The sequence below is a fragment of the Spea bombifrons genome, chromosome 2 (genome assembly GCF_027358695.1).
Source record: "Spea bombifrons isolate aSpeBom1 chromosome 2, aSpeBom1.2.pri, whole genome shotgun sequence".
Taxonomy (NCBI): domain Eukaryota; kingdom Metazoa; phylum Chordata; class Amphibia; order Anura; family Pelobatidae; genus Spea; species Spea bombifrons.
This window is the reverse complement of record NC_071088.1, coordinates 80,539,111-80,555,401: the sequence shown is the minus strand read 5'-3', so window position 1 is coordinate 80,555,401 and position 16,291 is coordinate 80,539,111. Positions and strand designations below refer to the sequence as shown.

At 40.3% G+C, this 16,291-nt stretch overlaps 1 protein-coding gene across 1 annotated transcript in view; it reads right to left on the bottom strand.

Annotated features, from left to right (window-relative positions):
• Window positions 1–12,550, bottom strand: part of CASTOR2 (cytosolic arginine sensor for mTORC1 subunit 2) — an 85,007-nt gene extending 72,457 nt beyond the window's left edge. Inside the window, exon 1 of the mRNA XM_053454926.1 lies at window positions 12,105–12,550. Within this exon, the coding sequence (XP_053310901.1) occupies window positions 12,105–12,217 (113 nt within the window). The 5' untranslated portion in view covers window positions 12,218–12,550. The remainder of the gene's footprint in view (window positions 1–12,104) is intronic.
• Window positions 12,551–16,291: the final 3,741 nt, after the last annotated feature.

Here is a 16,291-nt window from a genome sequence, read left to right as displayed (position 1 = left end):
AAGTCCAAATAAGACTTTTGGCAGGGGTGCTAGCTTTCTGGCCAACCCAAAAAAAATCTGAAGAACTGATCCTCCTGCTGGATCTTATGGATGGGGAAGAGAGGAATTTTTGGCATACTATGCCCTCAAGGTGAAGGGTTGCCAAAGATCTCTGCTTTTTGCCTTGAGTTCTAGCCAGAATAAGAGGAGGTAAAACAATAATTGTATAGTCAGTACATTGGACCACGTGGATCTTCAATGACATTTTTTTCCATATACTAGAGTATGAACACTGGGCTACAAAACAGAATTAAAAAGCTCCTGAGCGTGTGAACATTGGTCCACTAAAATGCATCTCAAACCTCTTTGAAATGATTTCCCAGGGACCAATAAAGCAATAGTCATTGCCATCCTAGTTATGCTGTTCATGTTATATTTTAATAAACATACTCTATCATCTATACTTTATAGTATCATTTCATCTCAGCAGGACTTCCCTCCTTGTTCAACATGTCTTTGGAGGCATATATTGCATAAATATTCAGACAGCCAACTTGAGCTCAAGTCTAGGGCTGCAACTAACGATTATTTTAATAATCGATTAATCGGCCGATTATTTTTTCGATTAATCGATTAATCGGATAAAAAAAATATTTAATAAAATGCCCTGCACCCACACACACTCTGCCCCATCAGTTTCCCACCCGGCAATCATATTCATTCATTCATATTCTCTCTCTCTCTCTCTCTCTCTCTCTCTCTCTCTCTCTCTCTCTCTCTCCATACGTACCTCCGCTACCGAATCCTTCCACTTACAACGTGCAACCGCAAAACTTTATTCAAATCTTCATCGTACACGCGCGTCACATCCGTCATTACGTAACTTCAAGCAGACGGACACTGCAGAGCTCTGCAGCAGAAACGGGGGAACGCCGGCGGAGGTAAGTGAAAGGAGCCGAGCGCTCCAACGACGACTCGATTAATCGATAACGGAAATCGTCGACAACGATTACCGTTATCGATTATTATCGATTTTATCGATTCGTTGTTTCAGGTCTACTCAAGTCCCTTTAATTTTTCTACAGATACATGACCCATGAACATGTAAATTACCCACTCTAATTCTCTGTGCATTTGCCATACCGTGTAACTTTATTATTAAAAATGTATAGCAAGTAGTTGGTCCTTTGTTAATACAAGTATTCTTGTAAAATATCATTTTTATTTTGTTGTGATTTATAAGGAACTCGGTGGCACAATGCCTCTGCCTAAGACATCAATGTACATATAGCTTATGCCATACCTGGAAACCTTGTCTAATATCCAGAACAGTCAGCCTAAAAATTAGGGCTGCAACTAACGATTATTTTAATAATCGATTAGTTGGCCGATTATTTTTTCGATTAATCGGATAAAAAAAAAACAATATTTAATAATTTAATGAAATGCCCTGCACCCACATCCTGCCCTGCCCCCACCCACACTCTGCCCCATCAGTTTCCCACCCGGCAATCATATTCATTCTCTCTCTCTCTCTCTCTCTCTCTCTCTCTCTCTCTCTCTCTCTCTCTCTCTCTCTCTCTCTCTCTCTCTCTCTCTCTCTCTCTCTCTCTCTCTCTCTCTCTCTCTCTCTCTCTCTCTCTCTCTCTCTCTCTCTCTCTCTCTCTCTCTCTCTCTCTCTCTCTCTCTCTCTCTCTCTCTCTCTCTCTCTCTCTCTCTCTCTCTCTCTCTCTCCTAAAAATATAAATTATACAAGAAGGGATAGGTAAGGGGTGAGATGTGAGCACCGAGTGGGGGTTATAGTCAAGATGTTATAGGTAGTAAGCTACCATTTGGCTTATAATGGGCTTGATTTAATGCTAGGGGCAAACCTATCACAAGCATTTGAGTAACAATTCTCAGACCCCAAAAAAAACAAAACTATTCATTACTCAAGAAGACTTATTTTGGCACTGACTCCAACCCAATGTTTCTGAGATCAAGAGAGTACCTTTGTGAGTTCAAGTCACCATTTAGAAAACTAATATATTAGTTTGCCAGGCCCATTTATTCTAGAGTTTATTAGCAACAAAAGTATCTGAATGCTCTGAAACAACATACACAGCATATACTGGCCATGAATATGGTTCTAGCCAAGGTTCTCTACTGCACATACATCAGAATTCAGACCTAAATCCAGAATATGAATATATCCATGTATTTAATGTAACTGTGTTTACAAATAACTTTCTAAATATCCTATCTTATGTGTATCCCATGGCAAATGTACCTTTTTACTTCCTTTTCTAAGGAAACAGGTTGAAATATCCAAGCTATAGGTTATTTGAATTAATTAATGTACTTATTCTGAAGCCGTGACAGCTAGAGTTTTCCTTAGACACAAGTGCAGACCTCAATATTGCTGCAATAACGTGAATGCAGCATTTACACAAAACAAACAAGAAAAAGGTCTAATTGTTATCATAAAACTTGGTACTCCATGGGCTGAAACAAAGCTATTTTCACTTCCCATGCCCTGTTTTCCTAGTCCTTGGTTATCCTTATGATTATCAAAATGTCACAACAAATAAAGTGTATGCAAACAGTTCTTCCTATTCCCTAACGCTTTGTATACACAGCATGCAAAGCAAAGTCATTTTCATCATGCTTTGCCTAGTAACCAATGAATAAACCAACTTTACAACATGCTGACCTTACCAGCATAGTACTTTAACTCCAAGACTGCCAGGTACCTGGCGCCCCAGACATTTCACAATGATTAGTCACTTTTTCGAGCGAAATCTACAGGTCTGTATCCTTAATAAACCTGCTTAATGGTGGCTACAGAAGCCATCATCTACATCAGCTTTTAGTAGAAGTACATTTATCAACCAATAATTTGAGCCTTTTCTTTTTTTTCAGTGTAATTCCTTTTAAAATATTTCGTTTAAAATGCCCTGCTATCTAGGGGAAGCTGAGATATGAGCAAAGGAACTAACTGTGTGGGATAGTTTAATGTGAATGAATAATTAGACAGATGCTGAGGATAAAAAGAAATGGCTGCTCCCATGGTATACTCATAAGGCATGTGCCTGTCAACACTGGTATACAGGCTTGTGTATTGAACAGTAAATGTGGAGTTTAAGAGTAATCTATCCCTGTTAAGTGTACGAAAATGTAAGATACGATCATACTCTATAACCTTTATTTTCATTAAAGGTCCACATTATCTGTGTACCATCAAGAGCGCCAAAGATTGATTTCCAAACTCTTGCTTAGGTGCCATGACAAACTGTAGAACTAAAGTTGGACATTGGAGCTTTGCACGCTTTGGTCACTTTACGTGGCTATGGCATGACACCATTTCCCACCCACATTACACATCCGGAAAGTCTCGGTTTCACCCAAAACCAATTTCACATTCAGTAATTGATGGAACAATGATCAGAATTGTAAACAAGAGGAGTTAAGAGTTCTGGTGTCGGGAATGTCCTGACCATGGAACAACTATGCTACTTTAATTACTTTAATAGGATTAGGTAGATTATTCCTCCTTATTGTTTCTCCCCTTTGGTTACAGTGGGTCGGTTTTGGCAGGGTTATGAGTGATAAGGAGAGGACAGGTGAACTTAGTACAAGATAGTGGCCATGCAGATTTCGCCCTGGTTGCCAGAGAACATAACTCTGTGAAGATAAAATCAGACCAAATCTATAAATCACAAGCAGTTTAAATAAATACAAATAAAAATGCTAACGATAATAAAAGGTTTATTTGAACCTTATGAATGCTAAATGGATCATCTATTCTGCCCGGGGAGAGACTTACCCTATCTATAAATCTATGTTTTCCTCCTGCCACATAAAGCCTTTGCTGCAGTTACATTATTTTATACTGCCCCCCCCATCACTAAATCAGATTAAAAAAAATGTTTAAAAAATATTGTAATAACATAGCGTAATATTTTCAGACAGCTGATTGTTAGCCATGTGTATGTGTTTTAGCTGTGTTATCCTACTTCAAACCACTGACTCAATCAAATTGGCCGTGGTAAACAATAGAATGGTTCCGCGTTAATCACTCAGACACTTCAAATGATGGAACGGACTTTATGAACATTGCTCTGTGTGGCGACTGTGCAGAGAATGCCACCAAAAGTATCAATAGTGGCAACAATGGTAGCCTTCAGGTTTGCAGATCAAAGATATTTATTGTAACAAAACCCTGAAAATAGGGGTTTGTCAATGTTACCCCTACATAACTGTATTTTATGATCAAGGAGAAAATGATTGCTTCCACCAGGAGCCAATTATTTTATATTTAAAATCAAAGCAATTCTCATTGGCAACAAGCTTTCAGTACAGTTGGATAACATTTTAACAGAGATTACATTAAATATACACACAAAGGCTTTGACTTGCATAATTCCAACTTCTATGAAACAAGATATACACCGTTGCTGTGTTCTCTTAAGCAGCGAGAACACCAAACCAACTTTGCATGCTTTCCAGCCATTGGCTTGAGTTTAATGCTTCACCCACGCCATCACTGTGTAGGATGATTGTGATTGCAGGTGCATTCACACATGGCCCTTTAACTAGACTAGCAAGAGTAAGTACTTTAACAGTGTTTCGCATAAAGAATAGGACATCGAATGTACAAATTATCATCACTTGAGGCTGCTGAGCCAATACAAATCATGCAACATCTCTGCCATGCACAACTTGCATGAAGAATGGAAAAAAATGAAAGGGGAAGAGATGGTCCACAAATGTACTAATCCTTAATAATGTTATCCTTTGTTCATTACATCCGGTGTACTCAAAGAATGGTTTATGAAATGATGCAATTTAGAATATCAAGAGAGCAAGTCTTAATACTTTAAGGTATTTGCCCCACCTCCACTGAAGTAGAAAATCAATTTACTTTAACCTGTTTTCCTATCTTAAAAATCAATAATTTATAAGTTCCAATAACTCTAACAATAAGGCCCATGAACTATGCTGCTGTGGGTCACAATTACAACATCAGAATTTGTATCTTCAGCCATGTGAGGGCAAGCCTATATCCATCCCCATCAGGGTAAGCCTTTGTTAAGAAGTCAGAAATGACCATTGCCTTTTTTTTTTTTGCGTGCCAACAATTTTCGGACCTTAGAATCCCTTTCTTGTTTTATCACCCCCGAATGCAGAATGTTTACACCTCGGTTGCCAACATTCCCTTTGACCTGAAGTCTGAGCCGACTTCAGGTCAATCTTTTTTGTGGTCTTGACCTTCTTCCTGAAGGTTTAGTTTCTCCACCATAAACACTCTACTATGGGCATACAGGTAATCCTTGCTCTTCTTGTACTAGGTCACTTTGTAGGGATGAGGGCACCAACATCCTTTAAAGTAGTTCTCGCAACTGTTTGGAACATTAGCTTTAGTGGACCACAGTGTTACTGTCAAAGGCACTACAACATATTGTTCAGATACTAATGCAGCTGGGCGTACTTTTCATCTAGAGCAGACCTGGGCAAAGCACGGCCCGCGGGCCACATCCGGCCCGCTGAATAGCTCGGACCGGCCCGCAAAGAGTGTCCTGGTGACTCACCAATGAGTCCGGTGTCCCCCCCCCGCCCCGGTCACTTACCTTAAACTCCTGTGTTGGAAGCGTTTGTCTCGGGTGCCGGCGCTTTACGCTGGGCGCCGGCATATGACGTCAGACGCCGGCGATCAGCAGTGAAGCGCCGGCACCCGAGACAAACGCCTCACGCTTCCAACACAGGAGTTTAAGGTAAGTGACCGGGGCGGGGGGGGAGATCCTGAGAAGGGGGGGTTAGGGAGTTAGAGGGGAGATACTGAGAAGGGGGGGTTAGGGAGTTAGAGGGGAGATACTGAGAAGGGGGGGTTAGGGAGGGAGGTCTTACTGTGTGTGTGTGTCTTACTGTGTTTGTGTGTGTGTGTCTTACTGTGTGTGTGTGTATCTCACTGTGTCTGTGTGTGTCTTACTGTGTCTGTGTGTGTCTCACTGTGTCTGTGTGTGTCTTACTGTGTCTGTGTGTGTCTTACTGTGTCTGTGTGTGTCTTACTGTGTCTGTGTGTGTCTCACTGTGTCTGTGTGTGTCTCACTGTGTCTGTGTGTGTCTTACTGTGTCTGTGTGTGTCTTACTGTGTCTGTGTGTGTCTCACTGTGTCTGTGTGTGTCTTACTGTGTCTGTGTGTGTCTTACTGTGTCTGTGTGTGTCTCACTGTGTCTGTGTGTGTCTTACTGTGTCTGTGTGTGTCTTACTGTGTTCATAGCTTATTCAGTTATTGTAATAAATATTTTAGCCCATTTTTTAGCTCAAAATATTTTTTCCTTTTTTTTCTCCTCTAAAATCTAGGTGCGTCTTATCAGCAGGTGCGTCTTATAGAGCGAAAAATACGGTATGCACTCCGAAGCCTTGTTCATTTTGTTCACTTCTGTGCTGTGCTAATAGTTATTCAGGCCTTACTTATTCAAGCACCTCTACCAATGACGTAGGCTTGAATAACTTTATTAAACAGCACATAAGTTAACAAAATGGACAAGGCTTCGGAGTTTGTAGTTTGTAGAGGTCTGGCCCTCTAAAACCATTCCAATTTCTCATGTGGCCCCATGGGAAAATTAATTGCCCACCCCTGATCTAGAGACTAAGAATCTAATAAAATCACACAAAGGTAAACAGAAGTCTGCTTTCAGTCAACCTCTCTAGATAATCTGGAAAAAGATGCATTTTTGTATTCTCACAGACAGAAATATCACCTGTCTTTCCAAGGAAGCAAAATACCTTAAAGCTGGTCTCTCGTAACTCATATCTGAGTTACTAAACAGGTTACTGACACGGCAGAAATCCAGAATTGGATGAAGTTCTTATTTAAAAACCTCAACCTCCTCCCCAGTGGTTTACAGTATAACAGTTACAGGTGGACAGCAGAGCTAAATTAAGTCTATGTATTCCAAGAGATATGGCTTCTAGGAATGATCATTCTGGAACACCAATATCTATTTCTGAACACGTTAACTATAGTAACGTGTATATTTAGAAGGATCCAGACACTAACACAATATCTCACTTTACACTCAACATCAAACTACATCTTATATGGTCTTGCACATGTCATATGGCCTGCTGAAAGGCTAAGCTACTATTGCTTATGGTCCCGTTGTGGAAGCGATGAGAATGTACATCAGAAACCAATCAGATACTCAAAAAGATGAAATTATTACTTTTTAAAGCAAGTATGTAAAATGGCTAAGGGCCATGCTAGGAATAGTAAGCGCATTTGAGCTTGTTTTGTTTCTGTTGCTTATGCGCTGCTTGTTATGTCCTGTTTACCCAATTTACAGCATTGCGGAATATGATAGCACTATATAAATTAATAAAGGGCATAGGCACAGACAAGCACTTACAGTGTCAAGAGAATGAAATTTGCCAAATTCACCCAAAATGTGCAATGACAGTGGATGTACACTGCTACAACATATTTAATAACACCGAAGCTTTGATAGCTTGATAGATTCCCTTTGACACTGCTTGTTTATGCCTATGCATGCTTGCTACAGAGCAAAATGGGACAGTCCCTTGCAAACTTCAAAACGTATACCTAATAAATCATCTGAACTCTCGTAACATGCATCAGTCCAGCTACATAAGAAAACAGAGACAAGATCTAGCATGTAAACAGTTCCTCCCCCGTGTTTACAGGATATTCTTACTGAACTGAAGATTAAGGCTCTTCTCCATTTCACTTACTCAGCTTTAATATGTATCATAATCGTATAGAAAGTCAAACAAATATACGAAGTCGGGGTCTTAAAAATTGGCATTTTGCAGAAATCTCTGAAGGGTCCTTTCCTTACAGCTGGGGGACGCCGTTATGAATTTCATTGAAGGCACTTCAAACTTGAACCAAGGTGACCATTCTCAGTGTTTACTCAAACACTTTGTGGTCTATAAGAGTTCTCATTACAAGCAGTTGATAAAGTACTTTTAGAAGATGTATAGACTAGCAATTATTGAAAGATTGCGTCTCCCAAGAGATGGAGTACACATACGTAAGGCTGGTAGGAAAGCAAGTGCTACATACAATATAAAAGTCATTTAAATTAACACATACAGTGCTCTGCCGAAAATTTTGTGTAGAATTTGGGAGCCAGATTGATAATTTTGGGGCACCTGGAAGTGGCACATCTGTAGAAATAAGATATATAAAATGCCAGAAGAGTTATGAGTCTGATCTAAATATCCAGGACCCACAGTTCCCTGACTCTTGGGTTTCGTCAAGCCTCGGCAGCATCAATCAAAACTACTCCATTTCGGTAGTGGTTCTACTCAAAGTCTGGCCTATGGCATTTGTAGAGAAATCCAGAAGGTCCCAGAAAAAGACCACAGAATTTGAACAAGAGGGTATGGGTGTCATCTATTACACTCCTAGTATCACTAAACACAACGCATTATAATTGCTACAGCAGATTCAGCCATTTCTCAATGAGTATAAACGTGATGTCTGTGTACAATTTTTTTATGATGCCTTATGTATGAAGATATGTATGTCCTGTCTTTGAATAAGCTCAATCAGTTTAAGAAAACCTAGAAAACCTTTTTAATGTAAACAAACAACCTATATCGAGACTAAGGACTGGATTTTACGGGCAAATTTTTTTGGCATCTACATTGTTAAAAAGTCTAATTGGCCCGAAACAGAATATTAAAAGGCGATCTGGTCCAGAAGCACATATTAAAGGTACACTGCAGCTGTCATTTTGTACATATGATAGCTGAGTGGCCCCTTTAAATTTTTATGTAATCCCCTTTGCAAATTCATGGAGTAAATCAGCAGACTCCCCCACCCCATATGCAATCGTCTCTCTCCCCACTTCCTTGGTGCACCCACGTGATATACTCATCGCCAATCAGCTCCAGTTGATTCCCATTGATTTCAGTGGAAGTGTTTTCCTGCCACCAATTAGTAAGGCGGCAACTACTGGCACAAAAAAACAGGACCATGTCGTGCTGCAGTTCTGGATCTGCAGCTTCACCTAAAGCTTAAAAAGCTTTTTGCTTACAAAGTGTATTAATACACATTCTTCATTGACAGGGTTGTATGGGACACTGGAGTACCCCTTTAAGAGACCATCATAGTATTATTGTTTCCATAACAACCTTTTGGTTATCTTTGGACACAATAAGACATATATATATATATATATATATATATATATATATATGTACTTATTATAAATATTAATGTTATACATATTTTTCTACTAGTTTAACTAAAATATATATATATACATATATATATAATTTTTTTTAATAAATTTTCATACAAAATAAGCCAGTATTTGTCCATTTGTATATAATAAAAAAACTACCCTTTATATACAGATGGATAAACACTGATGTAATATTATGGTAAATCTTGGAAAGTTGCCCTGACTGCTACATTTTTGCCGCTTGTTTGTGAACACCAGGATCCTTACAGGAGGCATGAGCTTCCAGCTATGGCCTAATAAAAGAAGTATGTGTTAGCCTACTCGTAGCATACAGTGCCCCAGTGATTTGAAACTCAGAATTAACAGAATCATGTGTTTAATGGAAGAGACTGCACAATGGGGTATTTTATACCTGCGTTTTGATTGCACAGGTTGCCATGTAGCTCAAAAGAACACCCAGTAAGAGCATAGACCAGGACTGCACAAGCCCAGCCCCCAGGGGCCGCATGCAGGCAACACGTTTTGGATATCCCAGTTTGAGCACATGGATCTCTATATAAAATTCATTAAAACTACTAGCATTCCTTGCCCGTTAGTGGCCCCCGAGGGCTAGTATTGACCCACTTTGGCCAATTCCTAGCGAGCAGGTAGGTACTTACACTGTGTGTTAGTGCTATGGAATCTACTGGCACTTCATAAATAAATGCAATGTAGTATAAAGAAATAGCCAACGTGAAAACTTTGTTGAGCTAACTGCACACTTTCAGGATACTATGATCCCTTCTTCAGAGTTCATGAAGAGAACAATGTCAGTGAAGACAAACATCAGAGTCATCAACATTATTGTTCTAAAAAAAAAAAAACTCTTGATGCTTATGAACTTTTCTTGGCCCATTTGATGGTTTTTAGAAGTCACATACTGGACTGCAAATACTGTCTATTGATAATAAAGCTGAGGATGTATGAAAATATTGCCAGAACATCACGATTAATGATAACTGTATCCTTCACTTTTGTTTATCAAATAGCTAAAAGCTGGCTATTATGTATCTGCCATTCGTTTGAATCATCTTCTGGATTTGCTCATAAATGAACTATTGGGCCATACCGGCGGAGGGACCACCATGAAAATCAGAAACATATTCACGTTGGCTGGACAGCATTTTGCAATAGAATAGCTCTTTACAAATACAGATCCTGAGAATTGCGCAAGTTCCAAGGATCAAACCCCCCCCCAAGGATTGAATGCATGTATAAATGAAAGGTAAGGCAATGCACACAGATATCATATACTGCAAATGGGAGACCACGCACACAAAGTAATCTTATCCAAGGACTACAGTGATAGCAAATGCTAAGGAGCTTGATCAATGACCTGTCCTCCAGGCAGATCGTTCCAACGCCTGGCATTGTTTATCAACTCTCAGAGTTGCAAAACACAAGCAAGGGAAAAAAAGCACCATGATTTCTAGGGGAAATATATATATATTTATATATATAGGTATAATTCTATCCCATCTCATTTATATTTGTACTATCTTCATCTACTTTGACATTCTCCAAACTGCAAGGCCCTGATTATAGATGGTCCAGAAAGTGCCCTTTTCGCAATAAAAAAAGGAGAACTGCATATGTATATATACATGATATACATCCTTAGGCCTCAGGATAAATCATACCTTTGTGTTTTTTTGTTTTTTTTTAAAGAAAATAAAACACGATAAAGCATAACACCTAAACACACAGCGACTGGATGAAACAAAAGGAACGTGCAGCCTTTGCATCTGTTGTGGTACATTTTGGCATTCGTGGGCACCGAACGCACGCAGAATTACGTGGCTTCATTTATTTAAAACAACAAATCAGACTAATTACACATTTTAGACGCACTCGCTTCATTCAGAGCCCTGGAGGGCACCGCCGTGAAATGGGTTTAGCAGGTATTATTGAATAATTGAATTAACTATTTCATGACTCTCAGAGTCATTTAGAGGCGCTGCGGGCAATCAGATAGCTGTTTTTTTATGTTTTTGGGTTTGTTTGGTATTTTTTTTTTACACATGGGATTTACACTGTGGCATCTCCGGTGCACAGGGGATAAAGTAAACAAGGGTCTGGAATAAATTACTTTGCAAACAATGGCAGTGCTGAACCACTGGGGAGACAAAAGATCCAAATAACATCTCTGCACATTTCAACAGCCCAGGATAGGCTGCCACTCCCCCTTATGAAAAGCAAGCCATTGTTTCAATGGGACCAGTTATCCTATATGCAAACTTTATCCATGTGTTTGCTTTGACTTCTAATTCAATGCAGCCCCTTGTCACCAGCAGCCATCAAATGAGACAAAAACCAATAAAGAGTTACTTTATTGGGGGGGTTAAATATTTAGTGACCCCCCCCCTCTCAACCCTGCTATCATTTCTCCCCATGTCATAACCCAAAGAATGCAAAACCTCAGGCCTCTAAAAACATCAAAAATGCACCGATAGCCCCCACTGCTCCCAATCCCATCACCTCTAGCCAGCCACCTAAGCAAAATGCATTGAAATCTACAATCTGCAAAAAAAAAAAAGGGATGCCTGGAAACTCATAATAATGCCAGACCTTGAAATCAGCATATAATAACTGTAGAGGGCTCATCACTCTAATCCAGGACTTCATATTTCATATGCACAGTTTATTTTTTAAGGCAAAAACACCTGTTCCATTCATTTAGCGTCTGCACAATGTCCCTGAACCCTTTCACCCTGTGACAAGCACATTCAGAACACACGATCACTCTTTGGAGGATTCAATGACATGAAGAAGTTGTTTTTTTTTGGATGGGAGTGATCATACTGAGCAGAGGAATCAACCAGTGCAACTGACCCCATTAAATTGCATCAGGGCTCCTCTGATGGCATGATTATGTATGCGATCTCTTACCTGGTTTTGGACGATAAGAAGGCAAGTTTGATTAATCCATAGGTAAACAACTGGATGTTTTCCTTGGCTATGCTTGCTACTTTTAGCCTGTGTTCTAAAATGTGCAGTTCCATCTTTTTCTTCTTCTCATTTGTAGATCATCTATGGAAAATAATGTTTTTGTTCTTTATGTTGATTGCAGACTTTTTTTCCCCCTTTTTTTTTTTTGCAATGGGTAAAAAGGTGGGTGTGAAAGCAGCAGAAAATGGGGAGGAAAAAAAAAAGAGAGAGAGAGAGGAGGGGGATTTGAAAGAAAAGCAGTCAAGGGAAGCTGAATGAGTTCAGGAAGACTCGAACAGCAGCGGCTCCAGAGTGCAAAAAAGGCAGCTGGTGCTACACAGTAACAAACAACTTGCCACTCAAGCCGCGCCTCACTGCACATGCGCACTAGGTCAAGGCATGCTGGGAAATGTAGTCCAACGGGGATTAGAGGAAAAAAACTGTTTGTTTGTCACATTCACTTCCAATGATCTCATTCATTTGAAAACGTGATTGATATTTTAAAAAAAGGCTTACATTATGATTGTAATAGGACCAGTATCCTAGGCTTTCTTTAGGATTTCCAAAAAAACCGACTACATTTTTTACTCTCCTTGTGTATGTGTTTAAACGTACGTGTTTGTTTATTTTCAGTGAATATTGCTTATAATAAACACAGAGAGCAGGGCTAAATTTAGACTCGAACTATGTGCCTTTTACGTTGGTGCGTTGACTGCTGTCAGGATGTTCATTTTTTTTAAGGGCCGTACATTCCAAAGGGAACTTAAATGGTTAAAGAGGAAGTCTGGTAATTCAATAAAAAAAATGTTTGCTTATAAGGTATGGAGTTACTGTAACTAATTCATTTGTCACAACACAAGCATTTTATGTTGTGTTTTTGTTAAGTTGTTATTGTGGATTTATTCAAAGCAGAAGATCTTTTAAAAGTAATTACTATACGACTGGCTTTTTTTCTGTTCGAGAATGCCGTAAATAGTATATTTACATATTTTGATCAGATTTCCGGCTCTGTAAATTGAATTTTTAAATCAATGAAAATGGCCGCAGTGGAAATGGATCCCCCAAAGATCGGTGTTGGGGGATCCAGTGGACCCCACTCTCAAACACCATTTCAAGTGGTCTTTTTCTCTTGCCAGGTGGGACCAAGAGGATCCAAATTTGGGGTACTTTGACGTAGTGCCGGACTAAGCAATGTATGACCATATAGTGTGATGGATTCCCCAATATTTATACTATAGACAGGTATTTTTTGAATGGCATCTGCGAGGTATGTGGTTAATTCTCGTTTTGTTTTGTGTATTTATCGGTCATTATTATTCTAGCAGCAACCAAGGAATCTGAATTTCTTTGCCTTTTAATGCTTTTTAGGTTGTGACCTCCTTTAGTTTGGTTTTTTTGCTGTGCATATTTACAGGTTCTGACCAAACGTTAAGGTTGTGCAGCCCCACCTGCCACACATGTACCTTATTTATGTTGTCCTAGGTGGGCTTTAAATTGCTTCAGAGTCAGGGCCGGCCCATGGCAAAATGCTGCCTGGGGCGAATTTTAAAATGATGTCCCCCCCTTATCTACCCTTCCTCTCCCTCCGTCCCTTCCTCTCCCTCCCTATTATCTACCCTTCCTCTCCCTCCCTATTATCTACCCTTACCCCCCCCTTGTACTTACCTTTCAGCAGTCCTGCGGCGAGTCTCCCTGTTCGGTCTCGGCGCCGGCTTCAGGGGCATGAATATGTCTCTCCATGACTCCATCCGTCCGTCTATCACCTCAGTTTGTTATTTTTTTTTAAATACTTACTTTTTCTTCTTCCACTGACGTGCTCTTCTCCCTCGAGATCTTCTCCTTGTCACGCGGTGACGGGCAACTGCTCTGCGTGAGCCCGCCCCCTTGAGCGTTACGGCGCATCTTCAAGGGGGTGGAACGAAGAGCTGAACCGATCGGCATGCAGGCAAGCTTTTCCATAATTAAACGGCGGCGGTAGCCGCATCGGATGACAAAAAAGCGGCACTTGGGGCGGCAAAGTGCCGCCCCTTCAAAAGTGCCGCCTGGGGCAATTGCCCCAGTCTGCTCCATTATAGGGCCGGCCCTGTTCAGAGTCTCATTTGGGTTAAAATACAGTGAAGTCCCACTGGTTAAGCTTCTTGGTAAGCAATATATCCATGAAAAATTAGGACTTGACAAGCTTTGGGGTACTTTGATGTAGTGGTGGCCCAAGCAATATATGGCCTTATAGTTTGACGGGATCCCAAAAATGTATGCCTTAGGTGGTTGTTTTTGAATGCTATGTAGTGAATTCTTGCTTTGTTTTTGTGGTTTATGCCTGTCTGTTCTGCTAGATCATTTATTTAATCTGTATTCTTCCTGAATATAGTCATCTGTGTTCATGACTCCTTTGCATCTGCCTGGCCTTATTGTGATGCTATGATTGTACCTGAGACATAGCATTCTTTTCCCAGGGGTGAGGTAGTTTTCTCTTTAAACGTTTCCTAGGATGTGTTACTTCTGTCTCAAGGCTTGTGTTGCATCCATGGAGTGATGCCCACTTTCTCCTAAACTAACTTTCTTGTTCACCACAAAGTTCATTTATATCCAAATTCTATATGGGACAGAATGATATTTTTTAGCCAGTACAGATGTCTCAGATGATGAGAAGTGGTTGTGTATACATGACACATGATTGTCGTGAGGGTTTTTTTCATGGATTTTAGTAGTTTTTGTGATATATGTAGATGCTATCTTGACCTATTCCGAGTTCCTTACTTTCAGTCTGTAGTGTGTTTTCTTGTAGTAGGCCTGGTGGAGATTTTTTGCCTGATCGAGGTTAGTTTTGTGTCCTTGTTTGTTGAGGAAGTCCTGGGTCTTCCTGGATAATGATGCTTTGATGAGGTAGTATGAGGTGGTTCTTTAAGCATTTACCAGTCCTAATACAGAGGTGTTCTGCATATGTAGAGTTGTCCTTAGAGCGCTGTAGTCTTTTAGGTACAAGCTCAAAAAATAGATGTCACTGTCTAGTTGGGTCTCACTGAGGTTTGGTTTCAGAATCACTGATTTACTTTTGCAATATGGATCAAAGGCTGTTTTTTTGTTTTGTTTTTATACACACACATCATTTTTTGTATACCCAGTGTTTGGTCATACTAATAATTCTATTATCATGACTAATCATGCTATGGGATTTTAGATTTTTTTTTAGATTATTATGACTCAACCAGTTTTGCAGTAGTTCTTATATTATTATTCATCAGCTCCCTGCATGTGTATTATACATAACAACAGTAGCTCCCCTGAATACCATAATGAACTACAATAGCTTAATCCATGGTGTGACAAAAGGGTGGGTGGGGTTTTGCTCTGCAACACTACGTCCCTTATGCAACTAAAATTGCAATTTAAAGGTAAACTATCACAGATTATCCCTTACCTAATTCTTATACCTCTTGTTCAAGTTTTTTTTCTTTTCTCTTATAGGACACTTGAATGATGGTGTGCACTTTAATGCACATGGTAACTGTATGGTAAAATGTTGCTGTGTGCCCCTATGCAATTGCTTGCTCCAAACATTGCCCTGGCAGCCAGTACATGCTGGAACCTGGGCATGATAGGAGTGTGATTACAGCCTCCCTATGCCATGCTATCCCCCCCCCGCACACACTTACACATCCATGCTATCACACACACATTCTTTCCCAAACATTCATTCACTGTGTCCTTCCGGTGCAGTGAGCGTGGAAGGCGGTGGGCACGGCTTTAGTGTTGTGCGCCAGGTTATGACAAATCCGCATCAGTTGCTGCGTGCATCGCAAGGGAGCAGGTTTGGAGGTCTGCATTAACAGACCTCCCGCTCCCTTGATTGACTTTATGCCAGTTAGAGGGAGATCATTGATCTCCCCAACCAAGCCTGCTACTCTAGCGGTGGACATTACTGTTCGTCCGTCTCTGGAGGGCTGCTGGCGGACTGCCCCCCATGCGGTACGCTACTGCTTTGATGATGCTTTCTTGTAACATTGTTAGGCCAGTGGTGTGTGTAAACTTGGAACGTTGTCACAACCTAAAATATGTTCCTCTACCTCACGTGTATCCTCTGTGCTGAACTCAAGGATATGATGGCATAACCTCAGGCTCCACCATTTAAGGGGGCTGCGATGGCTAGG